This window comes from Muntiacus reevesi, chromosome 4, assembly GCF_963930625.1.
Source record: "Muntiacus reevesi chromosome 4, mMunRee1.1, whole genome shotgun sequence".
In the NCBI taxonomy this organism is placed as follows: Eukaryota; Metazoa; Chordata; class Mammalia; order Artiodactyla; family Cervidae; genus Muntiacus; species Muntiacus reevesi.
The window spans coordinates 3,835,001-3,858,236 of record NC_089252.1 but is presented as its reverse complement, the minus strand read 5'-3'; the positions used below and the strand labels follow the sequence as shown (position 1 = coordinate 3,858,236).

Genomic DNA, 23,236 nt, shown 5'->3' with positions numbered 1-23,236 from the left:
CTGCCTGCCCTGCGCCCCACGCACAGGCTGGGCCCTGGCCTCCCGGTGCTCCAGCAGGATCAGGGGAGAGCAGAGAAACCATCCTGTCGGTTAGCACCACAGTCTCCCCCTTCACGAGTGTGGGGCTGCAAGGACAGCCTGGCAACAGAAAGACACGTGTGCGCGGTAACGAGATTGCTGCGGGAGTGTCGTCCTGAAAGGACAGGAGCAGTGGAGGCTGCCGACTGGCACAGGTCAGCAGGACAGCAGTCCAGCGGCCGCTCGCCCACCTAACCGGGCCTGGGCCCCTCTCTGCTCGGATCGCCCCCGCCCCGGGCGGCGTCCACAGACGCTCCCGCGCCCCGCAGGGTCCTCGTGTGAGGAGGAGGCGCTGGTCCTCGGCTCTCTCTGGTCCACTGGTACCCGACACCGGAGGGTGCCGGCAGAGCGGCTGTCCAGGCCTCGGATTATATGACAAGTAACGCAGAGGGCGGTGCAGACAGGTTGTCACGGCGACGCCAGACCGGGGATGGAACCCAGGGGCGGGGCGACAGGCCCCTCCCGCCTCCCTGGGGGAGAGGGGGCCCCCCGATGACGCGCCTCCCAGCGGTTTGGACAGGGTGAGGCTGGTGCAGGGGTGGGGGGCTGCCGCTTCAGCCCACGCTGCCATTCAGGAAGCCTGGGACAAAGAGCACCCGCCCCGGGGACAAAGCGCTATTATGTACACACATGTATGTATCCCCACTCTTTCAGGTCCTTTTCCCTTATAAGTCATGACAGAACATGAGTAGAGTTCCTTGTGCTATATGGCAGATCCTTATTAGCTATCTATTTTATACACAGTACTATGAATATGTCCATCTCAGTTTTCCCATGTATCCCCATCCCACCCCCTTAGACCCCCTGGTAATAGTAAGTTTGCTTTCTATATCTGTGACTCTATTTCTGTTTCATGGATAAGTTCGTTTCTCTTTAAGATTCTCCATGTAAGTGATACCATGTGATATTTGTCTTATGGTGACTTGTTTCATTCAGTATCACACTCTCTCAGCCCATCCATGTTGCTGCAGATGGCATTATTTCATCCTCTTTATGAGTATGAAAAGGAGTATGAAATTACTCCTCGGCCGAGTAATATTCCATTGTATACATGTACCACACCTGTAGCCATTCATCTGTTGATGACCATTGAGGTTGCTTCCATATCTTGGCTATTGTAAATAGTGCTGCAATGAACGCCGGGGTACATGCATGCTTTTGAATTACGGTTTTCTTGGGGTGTATGCCCAGCAGTGGGGTGGGACTGCAGTGTGGAGGGACTGCATACTCTTCCCCACAGTTGCTGTTTCAATGTGAAGTCACGTCCCACCATGTCTTGCGGTACTCTAGGCCTCCCTGTCGTTGTCTATCTCCCGGAGCTTGCTCAAACTCATGTCCATTGAGTCGGTGATGCCATACAACCATCTCATCCTCTGTCACCTCCTTCTCCTCCTGCCCTTAATCTTTTCCAGAATCAGAATCTTTTCCAATGAGTTGGCTCTTTGCAACACGTGGCCAAATTTGTGCAGCTTCAGCTTCAGCACTGGGTCCTTCCAATGAATTCTCAGGGTTGAGTTCCTTTAGGATTGATTGATTTGATCTCCTTGCAGTCTAAAGGACTCGTAAAGAGTCTTCTTCAGCACAATTCAAAAGCGTCAATTCTTTGGTGCTCAGCCTTCTTTATGGTCCAAGTCTCGCATCCATACATGACTCCTGGAAAAACCAAACCTTTGACTATATAGACCTTTGTTGGCAAAGTGATGTATCTGCTTTTTAATATACTGTCTAGGTTTGTCACAGCTTTTCTTAGCAGCAAGTGTCTTTTAATTTCATGGCTGCAGTCACCATCTGCAGTGATTTTTGAGCCCAAGAAAATAAAATCTGCCACTGTTTCCCCTTTATCCCCATCTATTTGCCATGAAGGGATGGGGCCAGATGCCATGATCTTCGTGGCACTGCAGTCCCAGGACACTCCTGTGACCTTTCTATGCCTCCTTCTGCCCCACTTAGAACTAGGTAAGAACACTTACCACCAGAGCCCTCCAATAGCAGACAGACAACAGGCATCACAGCTGATGGCTAAAGTAAAGGAGCCAAAAACTCAAGGATAAAATGCATGTTCATAGCTGTATTAAGCACGTGCTCTGTAATTCATTCCTAGGTCACCTACAGCTTGCTCAGAAATGCTCTATAAAATAGCATTTTGTGGAATGGGAGTCTCTTCAAAGGTCAGGAGGCCCAGGGCCTTGCTGCTCACTGTTGAGGCTTGGTGTCAGTGGTCCCTGGAAAACGCAGGCTCCCAGGCCCCTGACCTGGTCCTACTGAGTCAGGAGCTGTGTTGTGACAGATGAGCATGTGTACAAGAAAGCTGGGTGAGTGTGTGCACTCTTGGGTGGAAGACAGCCTTGGACCCCAAGTTGCTGTTCAACAAGTGACTAAGTGATCGACAAAAGTCACTTTTCTGCACTGCATTTTCCCACCTGTAAAGTGGGCATCATTCTTCTTTATCAATTTGATAGGAAAGAGGGAAGATAGTGACATTGTATTCTATTCTGAGCATGTTCCAAAATGTTACATAAAATATGTGTGAAAGTTGAAATGAGAACTACCCTTCTGTAAAGACAGTGAGGGCACTTTCACTGTTATAGCTGGGGTGATGCCTGGGCTCTTGAGCTCAACCTCGTCTCCCGTACCCAGCTACCCGGATGTAAGTAATTCTCCGAAAGTTACTTTGAGAAAAAACCCTCAAGGAGACAATCCAATTTCCAAATGTAAATTCCAACAACATACAGAAGGCCCACTATTGCTTCCAGTCCCCTGGTGCGAAATGAGGCTATCGACAAAATGATATTGCCTTTGACATTGTTGCTGTTTCTGTGGAGGGATTTTCAATGTGAAAACGAGCTGTTTCTCTTGCAAAAGGACGTGTGCGTATAAAGCTGAAAGTTTGCGCCTCTTAGCATGAGTTCGAGGAAGACAGAAATGATGTAGAAAGACAGGAATGTTCAACATCGTGTGGTTTTGAAGGGCTTGCTTCCGAGCCTTAATTATGATCTGTCCTTTGTACAGAGGATGGGATTCTTGCCGTGGAAACAGGAGACGTGGCCCCACTGCGATATCTCCCAGCACGTGCCCCCTCACCCTAGGGCGCCTCCCGCCATGGCTGTGTGCATCTGGCCACCGCAGTACCGAAGCTGCCGGATTCAGAATTCCATTTCAGGGGGATCAGCCAGTTCAGATTCTAGATATTTTGTTGTTACTAACATTGTCCAAGCTCTATAGGCGAGAGCATAAGCAAGTTAAATACTTGAGGGAAATAAGCCCTCAACAAGGGATGATATTTTTTTTTCTCTATTTGATATTCATGATTTTACACATAAGAATATATTAACAGGAGATCAGACCTTTGTAGCATTAAAACGAAATTGTGGTCATTCAGCCCTTAATTCTGTTGAGCTTTTTTTTTCCCCCCAAAATGCTGTGTGATATTTAGGTGTGTGTGTGTGTGTATGCACACATGCGCACGCGTTTAGTTGCTCAGTCATGTCCAACTCTGTGATCTCATGGACTGTGACCTGCCAGACTCCTCTGCCCATGGGATGCTTCAGGCAAGAATACTGGAGCGGGTTGTCATTTCCTCCTCCAGGGTTTCTTCCCAATCCAGGGATCAAACCCACGTCTCCTGCATTGGCAGGAGGATTCTTTAACCACTGAGCTACCAGGGAAGTGCTGATAATTAGATGATGCAGAAGTCAGTGGTCTGAACACCTCACTTATGCTGGATTAAAGGAGGGTCTTGAGTGGAACACACTTTGTGGTCAGAACCGTGATATTGTTTCTGGTTTGGCCATCACCTCATCCAACAGAAGATTTATAACAGAGGCAGTTGTTATTCTGTGACACTTTCAATCAGGCATGGAGGGCAGGACCTCAGCAACTTACGGAAGGGTGAGACAGAGACAGTCTGGTGCCCTGGGAAGGAGCTTGCCTGCACTCTGGTGCATCTCTGCGGCCTTAGACAAGGCAGCTAATCTTCTTGGGTCTTGCTTTCTCCATTTATAAAGTGAGGAGAACCAGATTCTCTCTCTCTTTTAAAAAAGATATATATATATATAAAATTTATTTTATCCTTTTTTTTCTGCGTGCAGGCTTTCTCTAGTTGTGGCAAGTGAGGGCTACTCTCTAGTTGGAGTGCAAGGGCGTCTCGCTGCAGTAGCATCTCTTCTGTTGCAGAGTGCAGGCTCCTGTTGCAGGGTGCAGGCTCTAGGGAGTAAGGACTTCAGTAGTTGTGGCGCACACGCTTTGTTGCTGCACGGCATGTGGAATCTTCCCAGACCAGGAATCGAACCCATGTCTCCTGCATTAGCAGGCATATTCTTGATCACTAGACCCCTAGGGAAGCCCTAGGTTGTCACTTAAATCCCAAATTTTACCATTTAAAGGTCAACGGAGTCTTCTTATCTGTGATGAGCAGAGAGCATCCCAGACTCCCTCCAGGTCTGGGTCTGTGTCTGCAGGCTGCCTCCTCCTGCACCCTGGGACTGGCACACACAGGGCAATGCAGACACTTCCAAGCTGGACAGTGTCTCTTCCCTAAACACGCTTCCACATCTCCCACCAGCCAGAGAGACCATGGGCTCAGGTCGTTCTAAGATTCGGTTCCACTCTTTACGTGGAAGGGATAAGGCATAATGGTAGCTGACGACTTAAAGGCCGTTTTCCTGAGCTCTGAGCATAAATCCATCTTCCCTATTGGATGTTACCACCAGTCAGCAGGGTGTGTTTTAATTATTATTTTAATTTCACATTGGCAGAAAGACGCTGTCGAATAGTGCCTTTCCAGGGAAACTCTTACTTTGGGGGGCCATTGGAACCCGCACTTTTGGCTCATGCTTCCCTGCATGTATGAGGCGTGTATCGCTTTCCCTGAACTGCACTCCATGGGGTACTTACCGACTGTTTCAGAGAAGCAAGACTCGCTTCCTGACAGGGTCTACGCCTCCACGGATGCTGTGAGCAAGTGCTGAAGGGCGGGTCCACAGTGGACCAAACCATCTAATCAAGAACGGAGGCTGGTTATCTGTTTTATCTATAGTGGTGTGTATATTTTAATCCTGACCTCCTAATTTAAACCATGCCCTTTTCCTCCTTGGTTTTCTATGTCTGTGAGTCTATTTCTGCTTTGAAAATAAATTTGTATCATATTTTAAATTCCACATACAAGTGATATCACAGGATATTTGTATTTCTCTGTCTGATGTGTTTTACTTAGTATGCTCCTTAGATCCTGAGGTTTATCCACATTGCTGACAAGGACCTACTATATAGCACAGAAAACTATACTCAATATCTTATAATAACTTGTAATGGAAAAAATCTGAAAAAGAATATATATATACATTATTATAAATATATATACATTATTTTTTATATATATCCACATAACTCAATCACTTTGCTGAAACTAACACAACACTGTAAATCAGCTATATTTCAACGAAAATTAAAAAAATAGATGCTAAGACAGTATTAATACCCAGCCATTTTTAGTCTTGTTTTCACATTCCATTAACTTCTCAGTCTAGGTAAAGAAGAATACAGAAGACTCAAGCATACAGAATTGAAATATGTATCTTATTTGACTTAAAAAAAAATCAACTCTACTATCAAGAATTACATGAACTGATACATATTGGGAGATATTATTTATTTTGTATAGCTTTTTTTTGACCAATGTTCCATACTTTGCTCATGTTAACAGTAATAAGGTTCTCATATCAAACATTCCTCCTTTCACAAGCTGAATAACATGATACTAAAAGGTCTACAAAAAAATGGAATTCCAAGGTTATAAATGCCCACACTAGTAGTATTGAGAACTCAGAGTTTTATATTTTGACTTCTGAAATATGATCACATTTGTGGGCCATAATTAGAATATTAGTTACAGAAAACCTAAATTAAAAAAAAAACCAATAAACCCCAAAATTAGCTAATAAAGTTTGCATAAATTTTGCCTCTAAACAAGTACTATAAATAGCAAGCAATTTAATAAAACAAGAGACGGGACGGTACAGAGAGCAGTAATTATGCATCCACCAAGTGAGGCCATTTGCACCTGGGCTACATTCATAAAACTTGTCCTGTAACCCTAGGAAATTCACGTCCGCAGTTGGTCATGCTTGGTGTTTTCCTATCGTTTTTTTTTCCCCTGAAAGTTGCATGCTGCTTGTCTGTCCTTATATAAATCTAAAATATGCTATTTATCCCATTTGCACATGTGGTCAAGTGATCAAGAAAAATATTTTCAGTCCTGAGCACTCCCTGCCCCATTTTAAAGGAAATCCTGAATGTAGTAAATTCACACTAATTGGGAGCTCTATGAAGGGGTTAAAACATTGCCCATTATAAGTCGGGTGGCCATTATAAATGTTACCCAAATAAAAGCCAGGAACAGGAAGCCAAAAAGCAGGTCCCTGCGGCAGGCATGTCTTAAATGATATCATTTGTCAAGTTTCCAGCATCTTGTGGTGGGTGAACACACAAAAAAAGGAGGTCTGTGTTGTACCAAGGATGTTACATCCTCATTAGCTGGAATGTTCTTTAAGTACACAATGCAAGATTTTCATTTTAATAAGAGGCAGCGACTTGTCACTGCGCTTTCATTAGATAAATACTGAATGTAATACTAATGACCATTTATAAAGGCGCTATCCTCCTCCTGAGAAACTCCATTCAAATGAAATCATATAATAACAAATTTTAGAGCACATCATGCAAAACTTCTGTGTAGTTTCTCTGCAAACTATTTCCTGATTTTTTTTTTTCTATGCTGAAGGCGGTGAACAATGGGAGTCATCATCAAATGGACCTACAATGACATTGTTGGTATTTTTTGCATGCAAACACAAATTCGAAGGAAGAGCATTTGGCCTTTTACAAATCACAGTGGAAGGGGAGGGAATAGCTGGGACTCCCTTGTTTCTTGGCATGCTAACTGGAGCTAAGGCTCTCCATCTGCCCAGCCGGGGACCTCAAGGCTGATGTGCAGAGAAGGCCACCCTGAGAACCCAGAAATAATTCATCCACCAGGATCGTTCAGCCCCGGCCCCGTCTCTAAAACAAAGACTGACAATTGCCCTGAATTATGGATGTACTTTTTGTGATATGTAATACAGTTCAGAAGAAAGGCGGCGAGAGGATCGCACCATTTCACCTCCCATTAGAGGTTGGGCTTGAACGATAATCCCAGAAGATGAAACTGATGCTGAACCATGACCCTCAATTTACAAATCATTTTTCAGAAGAATAAAAAAAAAAGTTTAAACATATTTTTGGCATTATCTGAATGGGCGGAATCTTTCATGCTTGTTTTCTAAGAATAAATGAAAACAGTATGCACTGTCGTTTCTTAGTTTGGGAAGAGACAGAACATGAGGTTTTCAGATTATATTTTATTTTAAACCTGGTTGTTTGAATTTTTTTTTTTTTTTTACATAGCTGAATTTAGTGTATGCCTTCAAAACATAATAAATTTCTATTCTGTAGCTTCAGGGATCCATCCGTTAAAATGTTGGTCTTTCATCTTTATTACTCTCCCATTAAAATGAAAGAAACCGGGACGCACTTCAGTTTAGAAGAAGCAATTTAGCTGGCAATGTCCTTACTACTCAAGTCTTGACAGAGGGAGAAAGCCCATGATTGCTTAGACTTCACACATCTGTCTGCCTAGGACACAAGTAAGCCTATCAGACAGAGACTACCTTACAGTGAATAATATTCTCTGATGAGCTGATTTGATGAAAACGTTGCTCCACTCCCAGCCATTTCCTTGCAGTTACATTCATAAAACCTGTCCCCTCCCCTTTGTTTGCTTGGGCCTCTAAGAGGGAGGCAAAGTCCCCTTCGGCTTCGCTACAGCTGTTAGGTCTGAGCGGGACAGATTAATAACGGAGCAGCACACTGGCCTGGCTCCTCCGCTGCCCCGCACTAGTAACCCTTTGCTATAACGAGGACGCAGAGAGCCTCCCGTCGGGCTGTTACCCTTCTTCATAACTCAAAAGCGTCTCGGTGGCAATAGCCTCCGGTGCTATTTGTCTTTAGTGCAGTTGTGACACTCCGGCATGATCCATAATTTGGCAACTATTTACCGTGACATTTCCCTTCAGTGCAGCCATAACATTCAGTGAAGCCATTATTTGGCCCCATTTACCATATAAATTGTATTGTTGTGCATGCATGCTAGCAGCTACATTAGGTACCTGAAAATGAGTAAATCTTGTAAAATGGATCCTAACAGCTATTCAGCGGGAGGACTGCCTTGCTCCTCAGACAGAAAGGGAGAAAAATTAAATGTGGTCACCAAGTTTCCTCGAATATCTCTAATCGCGTGTCTGTTTGTTTAGCATGTTAGAGATGCTGGAACCCAAGGCTCTGAAAATCAGTCTGGTGGGTGTGGCTTCGTTAGAAAGGCAGATGGGGTTCCCACCTCAGTGATGAAAACCAGAGCAGCCTTTGGGGAGCTGAGGAAGGTGGGGACGAAGGTGGATCAGCTGTGGGCTTGATTCAGAGGGGAAGGCGCGGGACTGGTTACCTTCAGTATGTAGTTACCTTCAGATGTCACGGGGGTGACATCTGGTGATGGTGACAAGAAGCATCTTGTCCCAACAGGCCACGTGGAGAACTGAAATGGGACAGGCATCAGTGGTGGCTACTCTGCTTCCACGATCAGAGAAAATCCACCTTCCCAAGGTCTCAGGTGTGAAGCAAACGCACACTCAGTTTAGGTCGCTTCAGTCCCTGCTTTGCAGAACACTGTCTGACACAGCCCAGCAGGCAGATGAAGGGTGCTGTTCTGAGTCCACGGAGCTTTCCCCGTACGGCCCGTGTTTGTCACTCGGACTCTCACTGTGGATGGAGCACACCCTTCTTCACTTCCCGTGCATGTATTAAATTTTTAAAGTCTCCCGAATCTCTAGTTTCCCTTTACCAAACCTCCTCTTTTGTCTATATAAGTTTTCAACACTACTTTGCTTCTTAAAAGGAAGAGAGAAATTTTCCATCCCACACATGCCTCACCAGCATGATTGTGTATAAAATCATTAAATAAAGAGAGACTTCTTTAAAAAAGGCCTGTGCTCATTTAATTTTCTTTTTCTAATGACCTAACAGAGTCAGAGTTTTGGGAGAATCCCTCCAAATTTCTATTTACAGAATTGGCTGGTAATTTATGGAAGGAGAAGGGCCATTTCCTGAGAATATGGACTCTGAGAACTGACTGACTTTTGCTCTCCCTCTCATGTATTAACAACTTGTTAGCATTATACCAAAATCTCCCATAGCAAAGAACTCATGAACTATTTTCAAGCCTGATTTTAAAATCTCATCAAGTTGAAGACATGCTGATTTGATCAGATCTTGCATCAGGAATTAATTTAGTTCCCTGGAACAATAAAATCTGGAATGAGACTGTCCATGAGTAAAGAACTGAATGTAAAGGTTTTACCTCTGTGCCATGGAGGGAAGTTTTATTAGCACTTTTTTTTGGCAAGGGAAAGCAAAAAAAAAAAAAAAAGGGAGCAAAGAAAAGAGAGAGACCTATTCATTAAACTTTACTTTTGTTTTAAAAAAATATTATCTCCATTACCAACTAAAAATAAATTGATTTGAGTAATTCTGGGGCATAAAATGCCCATTTTCTTTCTCCTTTTATTTATGCCATTGTTCTGCTTTTATAGCTTACTGTTGACAGAGGGAGGTAATTCAACGACAATTTTCCCAGTGTTTTTTCTCATGTACATATAATCGACGGCCCGGAAGACCGACTCCAGGCCGGTAAACCTGCCCTCTGCAGACAGACCTCCGGTGTCCACCTCGCAAACCAGCTCGCCAGTCGCATGCATCTTGAGCAAGTGGTCCATGGCACCTCGAAACTCAGGAAGGTAGTGGTTCAAGAAGAAGCCGTGGATGCTGGCAGATTTCTGCAGCAGCTTGGCTGGAAGTGTTCCTGCCTTCACGGGCGACAGGCCAGTAGGAGTCTGGTAGCCAGAGACGAAGCCGATCACTATCAAGCGCCCTCGGGTAGCCAAGGCGTCCACGGCCAAGTCAAACATGGCTCCCCCGACGGACTCGTACACCACGTCCACACCCTGGGGGCACTCCTGCCTCAGGACGGCGCCCACCTGCTCCGCGTTGTAGTTGATGGGCCGGTCGCAGCCGACAGACTTCAGAAAAGCGCACTTCTCGGCAGAAGAGCACGTCCCGAGGACGCGGCACTTGGCCTTCTTTGCGAGCTGGACGGCGAACTGGCCGGTGCCCCCGGCTGCCGCGGTCACCAGGACTGTCTTCCCTTCCGACAGCGCCCCGAGCGCTTTCAGGCTGAGGTAGGCTGTGGTCCCACTCACCAGGAGCGCGAGATACTCGGGCTTCGGGGCCGGCACGGGGACGGCGGCCCTGGCCGGCACCACCGTGTACTCAGCGAAGGAGCCAGGCGCCAGGTAGGCCACGGCCTGGCCGACCGTGTGCGCCGCGCTGGCAGACAGGCCCAAGGCCACCACCTCGCCCACACCTTCGAAGCCCACGTCGAAGGGGGTCTTCACGGAAGGGTCGTAGCGGCCAGCCGAATAGTTGATGTCAGATGCATTGACACCAACAAATCTGGAGGAAAACAAACACACAAACACATTCAGGTGCGTTCTTTGTCACGGCTTTCTCCATTCCTCTAATTCTGGTGACCGTGGAGGGTGGTGAAGCTGTTATCTATTCTGACAGAATTCGAAAAGAAAACCACCCCAAACTCTTGATATGCATTCCAAAAAAAAAAAAAAGAAAGAAAGAAAGAAAGAAATCAAACAAATGTGAGCTCAACAGTGATTCTGTATCAGAGTTTTGGTATATTGTAGTCTTTCACTAGTTTAGGAACAATTTCACATCCCTCTAAACAGCAGGTTATTTATTTCATACGCCATTAATTCCCTTTCTCTTTCAAAAGAGAGGAAAAAAAAAATTCAGGAAGGCTTCATACACAAACTTCACTGGAGCTATGAGTTGGAAATTAATTGGTCTCTTAACAAAGATGTTAAAAACAACAGTGGGATAAAATATATTCAAAGAGGTAGACTTGTATTGATTCTGGCAACAATTTAACACTTCAGATAATAATAGTAATGACAATGATATTATTAAAGATTGATGTAATGTGCAAGGTCACTGGATGTTACACGTTACTGCAGGGGTTGTTTCAGTGTGAGAGAGGCTACAGCAAATTTTCCTTCTGATGTAACTGTGTCCAGCGTGAAAATATGCATTTTGATTAATTGAACAAAAATTGTCTCATAAGGGTAGAGAGATTTTTAAGGAACATCCAACATTTTACAGTCTTTCCCAGATGAAAAGGAAAGCAAATCGACACTATATTTTCCCTCAACAAGAAGCAGAGACATACTTGATTAATACCAGATGATTATTTTCACTCTGGTATCCAGAGTCAATTTAATTGCCAGGCTGGTATTTTTACCAGCTTTTTTTCATCTCAGTATACCTCATAACAAAAATATCCTGATACATAAGGAAAAAAGCCATCTTCCTAAGGATGTCCGGACGTGGCTGAGACACACAGCTGGAGGACCCTAAAGATGCCATTTCCACCTGTAATGAAAGGAAAAGGTTCGGGGATCTGTTGGCAGCGGGAAACTGGTAAGTAGGTCTCATGTTAAAATTATTTACTTTTAATTTAACTTAATAAAGCCCAAACTGCCTCGCACAAGGATCCACTTCCACTGTATATATGGACAATACTTTGCCCTCCTAAATGCACCCTCATGACGGTGCCCGGTATACACGACTGGACATTCTACATATCTTATCAACAGAAATAAGAAAGCAGGAAACTCTCCTTCGGGCTGGTTCAGCAGCTTTCAGAAGTTACCAGACACAAGGCCTCACAATCACCTTACAGGATTCCATACCCGAACAGGACACAGTAATAAGAAGCAGGAATAATGGATTGTGGTGGGCTCTCATTTGGCATTTAATGCCAAGATGCCCACGTTCCATCTTTTTGGTGGGGGAGGGCCGGGCATCTTTCCTTTCACTTTGCCGAGTTCTCCAGGCCTGGCCTAGTGTCCTGAGCGCGTGCTTCCGGACCTCAGGGAAGGCGGCGGTGGAGCCCAGTCGGGTGCCTCTGGATGCCCGATCGCTGGGGCTGGAAGGCCGGCTGCAGGACCGCCGGCGGGGGCGGGGAGGTGGGCTGTGCTTACAGGTGGGGGCCAGGGCGGGTAGCCCGCTCTGCTCTCCTCGCGCAGGATTAGGCTCGCCCTTCCCGCGGCCTTCGCCCCTCCCGTCCTGCCCCCGCACCCCCACCCCACCGCGCTGGCGTTTCTGTCTTTCCAACCACAGAGGCTTCCCTTGCGGGAGCCCCCGCCTTGGACTCGGCCCCTCGGGTCACCCTCACCTCCAAACCGGAGCGAACTGGGGGGAGGGGGCTGGTAAGCGGGAAGGGCTGCTGGAGGAAAAGGCAGCCCCATCACCGCCCCCGCCCGCACCCCCGCCCGGGGCTGTGGTTGCCACTTCCAGGCGGGAGGCGGCGGACCGAGCAGGGCGCACGCCTGGGAGACCAGCGGCGGCGGGGCGAAGGCACCCGCGCAGAGGGGGCCGCGAGGGCCCGTGTGCGCGCGCGCGTTGGGGGGCAGGGTGGGCTCTGCCGGGAGCTCGGCGGCTGCAGCCCACCAGCGGCAGCTTGAGCTCACCAAGGGGGCTTTGCTTAAAAACCTAAGTCAGACATGGCGGTGGAGCCCGGCCAGCGCTGGAGCGGGGGCCGGAGACCACAGGGCCCACCCCGCGCCGGGTCCACGTCCCCGCTCCCTGCGGCGCCCTTGAAGCGCCCTGGCCAGCCTGCAGGGCGCCAGAAACCCGCGCTTCTTGGACGGTCTCCCCTCGCAAGTGCCCGGCCTCCACCGACTACCCGGCCGGTGCCGTCGTCCCGCGGCCTCTCCACCGACACCAGGGAGAGATGCGATCCGTGAGTCCGACTCCCGGAGCGGGCTGGAGTCGCGCGGGTCGCCGCCCAGGCCCGCGACCGTGACCTCAGCCTCCCTGGGCCAAGCCGGGATCCGGGCGGGCGCGTCCAGTCCGCACCGGCCGCCGAGCTCGGACCCAGCGGCGATCGAGTGCCAGGGGAGCCCCGGGCACGCGGCGCTCCTGAGAACATCGGCCTCGCGACAGAAGCCGCCGGCGGCCAGACCGTGACCTTGGCCTCGCAGGCACCCCCATTTTTCGTGTCTCTTCACCTCACCCTGCAGTCTTCTAAATCGCCTGCGTCGTCGGTGAAGGAATCCTGAGTTTGTCCTCGACTCTGCACACCTCCCCCTCTCCAGGGTCGTCCCTCTGGTTGCGGGCCCCCACCTCTCCCTGAACCCCCGCTTTGACGCGGCGCCGCCACCGCGGCTGGTGGGGACCCGCCACTGCTCGGACGTGCCTTGGTTCTTACCTGGGCTTTGGGAAGAGGATTGGGAGGAGTGGGAGCCGGCGCCTTGGGCTCCATCAGAAACAAGTTCAAGAGCGGCAGGCGCGGTGGAAAGGGGTCCGGGTTTGGGGAACAGCGGACAGAAAGGGCGAGTGAGCGAGAAAAAGAAAGAAGACGCGCTAGGGAGGATGCGTGCATTTGGAGACTCCTCTGTACTCCTTTAAACTACGTGCTTTTAATGAGTCCAGGGGTCTAGCGATCCGACAGGCAGACTCATGCAAAAGACAAAAATCGAGGAGCCCGGGGAAAAGAACGGGATGTTTGGGTCTCTCCCCAAATATATACTTTTCCGGAGTCACTCGGTTTATTTACACTAAAAAGCGACGAGCCCTTTCGTCATGTTTATTGTGAAACAGTGCAGCGGTCCGAGGGGAGGCAATAGGTTTTCTGTTAACAAAAATCAAGCCCGAAGACTCAAGTCCAGAGCAAAACCTTCAATACTGGGAGACAAAGTCTGCCAAACCAGACCTTCCTTAAAAAAAAGAAAGAAAGAAAAAGGGATAAAGAAAAGAAAAGGAAGAATGAAGGGGGAAAAAAATCTCGGCCTGGAGAATGAGCAGGAATAGTTACCCTCCCGTGAGCAACAAACGGTTTATCAAAAATGCCCTCCCCATCCCCCACCTTCTCTGTGCCGGTCCTACAAACTCTCTGCTCCATTAACTTACATTTGAACAGAAAATCGTTAGAAATATTTGGAAACGAAATAATGTGGCAGCATCTTGCAAAAAAAGAAAAATCTAAAAATAGTGCGTGAACTGAACCAGAGGGAGTCAGAGTCTTTTTCCCTTTCTTTTCTTCTCTTTTCTGAGGAGGGAAGCAGGGTTTCCTCGGATGTTAGAAAGCCGAAGGCCAGAAGTGGATAAAGGAAAGGCGTGGACACGTTTTAGAAGGATTCTAGGTCCCCTTCTCACACCTTTCCTAAATGATATTATGCTAAATCGATGTCTTAAAAAGCACCTCTGTCACTGTGAATATAGAATTTGTATTTTCTGTTAAAATGGAAAGACACGTGCAAAAGGTTCCGCTGAAAGAGAAAGTCAGAGGGAGCACAATTAAACACCCCCCTCCCCAGACACCTTTCCAAACAAGTGAATATGGGCTGAATCCATTCACCCCGAGCAGATTATTATTATTATTACGATAAAAATGAGAAGCTCTTGCACATTTTCAGGCGGTTGACACTGTTCGGGGCGATTTGGTCTGGGATTAAAATGAACTAACCTGTAGTGAAGTATTGAGCCTCTATTCTTAAAAAAAAAAATCGATAAAATGCCACTCTTACTGACAACGTTTGCTAGAATAAAGGACCTTCCCACAGTTTGGGGGGTAGGAGCAGATTTTCCAGCAGAGTCAGGAGAGGGGCAGGCAGAGGTCCGCCCCCTCCCCACAAGCAGAAAACGCGCCCCCTTCTTCTGTGACGGATTTCAAGGTAGAAGTTAGAGGTCAAGCGGTGACTATAAATATCCTATTTATATTAAAGGGATTCTTGGCATCTGTGAACGGAAGATAGAGGCGTGGATCTTAAAGCAACCCAAGTTGAGAGCATCCAACATGGCAGCCGGCGCTCCAGAATTCCGACCGACCACCCAGTTCGGGGACCGGCCCTGGTGACCCAGCGCGGGGAAGGGGCACACACCCTGCGGAGCTGGTGCCCCGCGGGCGGGTAGGCCGGTCCTGCGGGCAGGAACACCTCCAATGCGGCGCGGGCGGGGGTCCCACCGCGCGGCTGCTGGGAGTGCGGGAACTTCACACCTTCCCCTGCCCGCCCCGCTCAGCCGCCCCTCCCCACTTCACACCCTGTTTGTAAAAGGTGTTCTTTTCCCAAGCAGCCGTGGTATGTGCCATCAGGACTCACAGTTCACAGTGAGCAGTATCAGGGGGAAAAAAAGAGAAAAAGCCTGCGTGAAACTTTGCCTGTTGGGTTTCTTCGGTGGTTTTTTCAATCTGAGTCTCGTCTCGTTTCAAGCAAATCACTCATGTGTTTTGTATGTCCTGCGTGAACACTCACCCACCCTTCTTTTCAACTTGGCAGGACGCGCGTCTGGATCTCAACTGCCTTAGCGGTTCCTGGTACTGATGAAGAAATCCTCCGAAGCCCGGGTCCCAGCAGTGCACTTCAGCCCACCGGTTCGGGCGCCCCCTGCCCCCACCCCTTTCCCAGCCTCCACTCAGCCCCACCTTTGGCTCACTTGGTTTCTACCTCTCCAACAGGTTCCCAGAAATTTGACATCCTGGTCAGAATTCCGAAGTCTCCCAGCCAAGTTGGGAAGGCTGATACGAATCTCTATAAATGGACCGTTCAGCATTGCCCCAAGCTGATTAGATAAGACACACGGTCCCTCAGTCCTCGCCGAGGACCGGGTGCTTTCGAGCACACCACTGACAACCTGGTTACAACCAAAAGTTACTTCTCCCTCCGAAAGTATTACGCAACCTGAAATATGCCACACTCGCCCCACAGACGGGACTGACCGGGCGGGCGAGCCCCGCTCTCGCCAAGGGGGATGGAGGAAGCGGACGCCCCGCCTGCAAGTCAGGCAGCTAGGGGACCCACCGGCAGAGCCGCAGTCACGGCTCTGCAGAGTGAGGTCCCTTCCCTCTTGTTGCTTCAGCAGTTACTAAGGATTAGTGAGATGGAAGCAAATTAAGGTGGGCAGTGTGGAGGTGGAAAAGACAGTCCGAAGGTCGGGCGACGACCCGAGCCTCATCCAGTCTGCAAAACTTGCGGCCATGCCCCCGCCCCGGCCGCGCCGCCCAGGACGCGCGCCCCGCGCCCCGCGGCACACTGCAGGGCACAGACGACAGTCACACACAGCTGACAACACCCAGACGGCACCGGCGAGGTGCACTCCAACACACCCAACGACAGGCTCCACCACAGCCAGGCAGCTGCCAACCTGGAGCGGACAGGAACAGCCAGCCGGGGCCCCGGCCTCCTTCCTCCAAAGCACGTTACCTAAACGTCGCGGTTTGTGTCCAGGCTGTTCACAACTCCACCCTAAAGATTAGGCGATCGCTGGAGCCGTGGGTGCGCGCGGGTGGGCCGGGCAGGGAGCCTCCCCTTCTGGGTCCCGTCGGTTTTATTTCGGGAGCGGGAGGGGGAGGAGGAGGGAGGGCTGGGGGAGGGGAGGGGAATCCCAAATTAAAATAACCCTCCGTTATGAGGACGCTCGGTGCCATCGGATATTCACACCGGCAACAGTCTCATTACGCTCGCCTTCGCCAGATGGCGGCGGGTTCAACTTCCCGGGATCTCGCAAAGTCGGGCTGTGCGCCCGAGCGCGCGCCGGGAGTGGGGACGCCGGCGGGCGCGGGACAGCCCCGGAGCCGCACGGCGCGGCGCGGGCCGGGGCCGGGGCGGGGGACGCGCGCCGGGCTCACCGGTTCCGGACGAGGAGGTCTCCGTCCCCGGGGAGTGGCACCGGGCAGTCCCGGCGCAGGGTGACGGCCTCGCGGAAGTTGGGGCTCAGCCGGGTCACCACCAGCTTCTGCATCGCGCTAGGGATGGCCGAGCCCTGGAAGTCCAGGAAGTGGCGGGCGTACGACATGTCCACGATGGCTCGGGTCCCGGCGAGCGCTAGCCTCTGCATGGCCCGCGCCTCTGCCTGTTTTCTGCGCCGCCGTTGGCCGGGGTCGCGCCCAGTCCGGGCCGCTCGGCGAGGCTCGGCTCCGCGCAGCGGGCGGAGCGGGCGGGTCCGCCCCTCCTCCGGCCCGCGCCCTCCCCTCGGCTACCCCCGCCCCCACTTCCCCACTACGCTTGACGCCCGCTCCCCCCTCCTGCCCCGCCGCGCGCTGCGCGGGGAGTCCGCGCAGCCCCCGCGGTTCCCGGGCGCGCCACCCCCGGGGTCTGGGCCAGGGGATCGCTGCTGCCCCGGCCGCTGCTCCTTTAATCTTTTTGTTTTGGTTTGAATCTGCTTGGCGCAGACTGGCCAAGGATTCTCTCCACCCTCCCCCTTCCTCCCGGCGCCCGGGAGGCACCGGATATCTCCACCCTCCCCACGGTCTAAAAGCCGGATTTGACTCCTCTAAAAGGGTGAGGGGGGCGGCGAGGGCACCCGCGCGTCCCGCGACCGCCGCGGCCCACAGCCGGCGGCAGCCCGGGGCGTCCTCGGAGCTGCGCGGCGCCCGGCGGCCGGCGCAGGCGCCTCCCCTTCCCGTGCGGAGCGTTCACTTCCTTGCAAGGTGGTACGAATCAACCCCGAGCGCGGCCGGGGCGGCGGGGCACGGCCCGGGCCCGAGGCCGGGCGGGGAGCCCTGGGCGCCGGTACCGGCGCAGGAGCACCCAGCGCCGGGCGGGGGGCGCCCAGGGTATCCTGCGACCCAGGCTGTTGGCCCTCGTCCTCGCGACGCCTCGCCCGTGCCTTCTTGCCCTTAGTCTGTCCCATGTAAGTTGCACGAACTAAGCCATTTTATTTATTTTGGCTAAGACTTCATGTTTTTCCATAACTGTTTTAAGTGGCCTCTACAAGACTGTTACGGGTTTCCCACTGGGAAAGAAACACAGATACTGGATACCAGAGGGTCAAATTCCAGAGCACACTAACATCTTAAACTTCTGGGGTGGGGGCTGGGGGTTGGGGTGCCGAGGGCCTTAATGGAACTGGAGACGTTGCCATGATGTATGGGGACCTTTTCTTATAACCCAGCTAGAAAGATCTGCCATTCCATCGTGTCAATTATCTCCCTGTTTGTATTGACCAAATAATCAATTCACGTTTCACAGAGGGGCCAGATTAAATATTTTCCACATTTTTTGTGTGTGTAATGAGCAAAGTCCATCATTAAATTTTTATTAAAGGAATACATTGTAGTGAAACATGTTTCCTTATTGTCCACTTACCCATTAATTACCAAAATATAAAAGCCGCGCAGTGCCCCTCCGCAATCACACCTAACCCCCAAACTAGGATTGCAAAAGTGACACAGGTATTTTTATCTCAAATGTTGGACATTCCTCGTCCAAGGGTAGTTTGTGTCCACGTGGGTGCGTGTGTGTGAGTGTACAAGCGGGGGCGGAGGGGGAGACTCGCAGGTTTAAAAATCTGCAGGAACTAGTGTCTACTCAACTTGGCTTATAACACATGGGCTTCACCCACGGTCAGCCGGTGGATTATAATAACAAACCCCTCAATGTCTTTCTCCAACGTGCAATCTTTTATGTTATGCCGTATTAAGATTTCTTTTTTGTGTCATATTGTTTAGCTCGGGGGGAAAAAAAAAGAAAACAAAGCAATTAAAAAGATTGACAGGTATGGTTTGTGAGAGACCTATTTGTAATTGTCAGGGTGACGTTGGCGAGAGGAGGAGGAGTAAAAACTGAAGCCGGAAAAGCAGCTCGATGTGTCTGTCTATCAGTTGAGACTGTCTGAAAGCTCTGCGATCCGAATGTGTGTTATATTTCACTGAAAAGAGGAGCGAGCGAGAGTGCATCTCCTCTCTCCCAGGAGTTTGGGGGGGACCGTCCACGCTCATCTCGCCCACCCAGTGAATGTCTGCTCTTCACCCCTTCGCGCACACTCTCCGGGTTGTTGTTGTTGGCTTTTTTTTTTTTTTTCTAGGAAGGGGGGTGCTTTTTGTGTATTTTTCAAAATTTTTCTGTTGGAAGATCAAGACCGGCCAAAAATCCATGATCAAAATGTGTTTGCATTAGATTTCGCCTCCGAAGAAGCGGCGATCCTGGCGGCACAGCCCCGCGGGGAGCGCGGGGCAGCGAGTGGCGCTCCGGCGGCGGGTGACACTGTTTGATCTGTGACTGTTTGGAAGGTGGAGCAGCGCCTGACATCTCCCCCCGGCGCATGTATGTACGGGGGCTTCACTCCTGTCTTGTTTGCTTTCTTCCTCTTAGACTAAGTGCGGGGAGGAAAAGGACAGCCCGGATCGGCCTCGCCGGCGCACAATGAGCAAGCTGCGACCCGCGCACTAAAAACACTCGCCGCGACCCCCGCACCGCCTGGAGCGAGGGGGAGAGAAAGTTGCGCTCCGAGACTCTCGGCTCGCGGAGGAAGGCGCAGGGCAGCGCCCACAGCGGCGCCCGGAGGAGCGCCCGCCAGCAGCACCGCGGCGGCGGGGAGGCGGCAGCATGGAGCGCGGGCCGCGGGCCGGCCCTCCGAGCGCCCGCCGCTGCGCCCGCGGCCCGCGCCGGGGATGACTCTGGGCTCGGCGCCCAGGCCCCGCGCGCTCCGCCCGCAGCCCGGCGGCCGGGACGCGGCCCGCGCGGCCGCGGCCGCCGCCTCCTGAGCGGCCCCGGGCGCGGCCGTCCATGCGAGCGGCGCCCCGCGGACCGCGGCGCGCCCGGAGCCCGGAGCCCGCGGGGACGAGGCCAGAGTTGGGCGCGCCGCGGAGTTGCGCCCGCGCCCGGGGCCCCGCGTCCCCGCGCCCCGCGAACTCCGGCGGCGGCTGAGGCCCGAGCAGCATGCCGAGGAGGAAGCAGCAGGCCCCCCGGCGCTCGGCAGGTAACGGGCGCGCGGGCCGCGCCGCGGGGAGCGGGGCCGGGGGGCGCGGCGCGGGGGGCGGGGGGGGGGGGGGACCCGGCGGCCGGCGCGCGGGGCGGGGGCGCGGGCGGCGCTCCCCCTCTGGGCCCGGGAGCGAGGCCCGGCCCGCGCCCGGCCGCCAGCGCCCCGGGGCAGCCGTCCGCGTCCCCCCACCTGGGCCGGCGCGCGGAGCGGAGAAACTTCACGGCGCTCCTCGGCGCGGCGAGGAGCCCCGACGGGCTGGGGAGGCCGGGGGAGGCCAGGAGGCCGCCGGAGCTCCTGGCCGCCTCGGGAGGGGGCGTGCGCCGGGCAGACGTAGCTCCTCCGCGGCCTGAGCGCGATGGGAAAGTCCTCCGGAGGCGGGGAGGCTGAACCTGACACTTGAAATAAGGTCACCGGCCTGGGACGCAAGGAATGCAGTTGGAGGATTTCTCTGGAAAATAGCAGCCTTTAATGTCCTGTGCGAGAGGCTTCTGCCTTTTTTATTACCTCTAAAGATGTCTTTTGATCAGGCCAGCACAAGGCAGTGATAGTGCAGAATCTGATTGAACAGAAAAGTTATTTTTCTCTGGAGGAGGAACTGGCAGGAGCTGGTTTTCCTTGTTTTCTGTTTTATTAGAGGATTGCCATCCTTGATTTGATGTGTGATTGATCGCCTGTCATCCGGCGGCCTTTGATCTATTCATTCCTGATAAACATCAATAAATCACTCACCATGGAAACACACATGCTCCTGACAGCTCAGCCACTCTCAGGGCGACTTTTCTCTCTCGCTCCCCCTTTTTCCTGCTCCATTTTAATTTTGTCTCAGAAGTTTTACAGCTGCAGCATCCTCAACTCAGCTCACCTCCTAATCCATGGCTGAGACCCTGGCGTGGGTCGACTGCAGTGCATTTTTCACTGCAGGTCTGAAAATAGCCGGATAGTTCTTTCCGCTGCCTACTGAAGTCTTGTCTCGATTTTGGACACTGTTTATGGAGCTTGGAGTACCACCGATCTGCTAGTGAGTTATCACTAAGTAAGAGAGTAAATCAACTCTCCTCAAGCTGTTAGGGGGGGAAAAAGTAATAAAAGGGTGTTTTGTGTTTAAACAAGTGTGACTGTTTGTTGCAGTATAGAATTGAATCTGAATAATTTTTAGTGTTACCCTCAGTAATGGGCTCCTGTTCATGTCTCCATAGATGCCTTTTCTAGGGAAGCGTTTAAAGCAGAGGTCATTGCTCCCCCAAATCTCACAAATAATATCCACATGTACAAGGGGTCAAATAAAAGAAGTTAATGACTTCTGTTAGATCCTTGAGAGAAATGCTTGCCAGAGCAGAGGCAACTTTGATGTTCAGCATTCATAGCATAAAGTGGACAGAAAGGGGAATGTTTATTTTTTTTAATGAAACTTTGAAGAGTGCAGTAAGATACTGCAGAGAGTATGTGCCTCCCTGCTACCCCCTAAATGTATAGCACCATCCATAAAGACATTCACCCTTCGCTTGTGCTGAAAGTGAGAGGTCTCTTAGCGTTTTTACTACCAGAGGGATTTATATGACAGAAGGTACATTGAAAGGTTGCATTTCGAAGATGACTCGTGGGCACTGAAGAACTTTTGCGGTTAGAGTGCAGTGGATGTTTCTGAGGACAAACAAAATGCTGAGGGAATGAGGTACTGCAACTTTAAATACCACCTTTTTTTTTTTTTTTTTTTTTTTTAATAAAAGGTTTGAAAGTTGACAAGGGCATGATGGTGCATGGTAATCCATCCTGGCAGCTCTTACATAAAAACAAGCCGTCAAGGCGACTTTTTTCCAATATTGATTTAATTGTCTGTCTTTTGACAGGCACATATATCATTGGCTTTAATGGTCAATCAAAAGTTGGCAGGCTCAGTGTTTCCATTCTTTCCTCTACACGACATTTGGCATACTTAATCAAAATGCTGCAAAGTGATGGCCGTGAGGAGCTGATGACTGAGTCATCTGCTGTACAGGAACTTGAAGGGGAAAAAACCCTAAAAAAATGGAGCCAAAATATATTTTAGTTGAGAGGAAATTGAGACATGTTCCAAGTATCCTGTGTTTTGAAGTGAGATTTCAAAAATAGATTCCATACTAAGAGATCCTGTGTGAGTTTAATTACAGGGTTTATTATCTCTACTCTGATTCCAAACCTGCAGGACTCTTGTGTTCATTAAATGAGCCATTGTTTAGCTCTTACCCCCCTTACCCATTAAAAAAAAAAAAAAACAACAACACTTAAGGTGGATTCCTAGGAAAATAAAGCTGTTTGCTTTCATCTGAAGTTACTTCCATTAACGCACACTGGTTCACACTCACTTATTTTCACTAATATTTACGTTGGCGTAAGTCTTCGATGTATTTGCCATGGTTTAGGTGAGAAAATCTTGATTTCCTTCATCTTAAGCATTTAATAGGAATCTTCCACGTTTCTAACATTCCCTCTGGAAGTAGCCAGAATACAGTTGTAGCTAATATTATTTGTTCATTTTCAGGAAAAGAGAGAGGGCAATTATGTACATATGGGAGTCATGCTATTTTCCAAAGTGTTTTTATTATAACATCCTGACTGGCTTTCCCCCCCTCCCCTTAAAGCTGTACATTCATTGGCCTGCCTCACTGTTCCATCCGTAACTGATGAGTTTTTCTTTAGAATATCTTAGTGTCAAATAATTGATTGTTTGGTCGCCAGGAAGTTGGTGGGTGACAGATGTAGAATAGCAATACTTCATAGTGATGAGAGAGGAAGGGAAAATTATCTAAATGAATCCTCTTTATATAAAAAAATAAAGAACTACTGCTCAGAGGAAATGGCTCCTTCGTAATGAAGCGGCTTCTTAATTATCAAAAAAGGTAAGGTTGTTTAGCCAGCTTCATTAACAGGCCCCTAATTATCTGTAAACCTGATGGATTTGTGACAGGCGTAACGATTAATGCCGACAAATTCAGTGAGCTGTCAAGTTTGCAGCCCGCTTGATGTAATCACGTTGATATTATACAGTCCCCATAGCCTCTAGTGCAGTATTAACTCAATTTGCTGCTGCAGGTGACAAATGGACTTTGCTACCTGACTAATCATGTCACAGAGACAATACTGCTTAATGACCTCCGTAATCCTGGCTTTGAACTGTGCAATAAAGCCGAGACAGAAAACCAACCACTCAGCTGTTTTTTATTTCTATTTTTTCAATTCTGGAGATCCTAATGGTTGGACTTCC

General features: G+C 50.3%; 2 protein-coding genes across 3 annotated transcripts in view; one reads left to right on the top strand and one right to left on the bottom strand.

Annotated features, from left to right (window-relative positions):
- Window positions 1-5,708: 5,708 nt before the first annotated feature.
- On the bottom strand, window positions 5,709-17,664 carry PTGR3 (prostaglandin reductase 3). Of its 2 annotated transcripts, none has more exons than XM_065932289.1 (2): window positions 16,922-17,664; window positions 5,709-10,674 (listed from the first exon to the last, which is right to left on the bottom strand). In XM_065932289.1, exons 1-2 carry the CDS (start codon window positions 17,128-17,130, stop codon window positions 9,750-9,752), a joined length of 1,134 nt encoding a protein of 377 aa, XP_065788361.1. In that variant the 5' UTR covers window positions 17,131-17,664; the 3' UTR covers window positions 5,709-9,749. The 2 variants fall into 2 exon arrangements, with proteins under 2 accessions (XP_065788361.1, XP_065788362.1); XM_065932290.1 differs by lacking the exon at window positions 16,922-17,664 and adding an exon at window positions 11,558-12,393.
- Window positions 17,665-19,626: 1,962 nt separating this feature from the next.
- The window catches only part of TSHZ1 (teashirt zinc finger homeobox 1), a 79,130-nt gene continuing 75,520 nt past the window's right edge, over window positions 19,627-23,236 (top strand). The window contains exon 1 of the mRNA XM_065932288.1: window positions 19,627-19,992. Within this exon, the coding sequence (XP_065788360.1) occupies window positions 19,953-19,992 (40 nt within the window). The 5' untranslated portion in view covers window positions 19,627-19,952. The remainder of the gene's footprint in view (window positions 19,993-23,236) is intronic.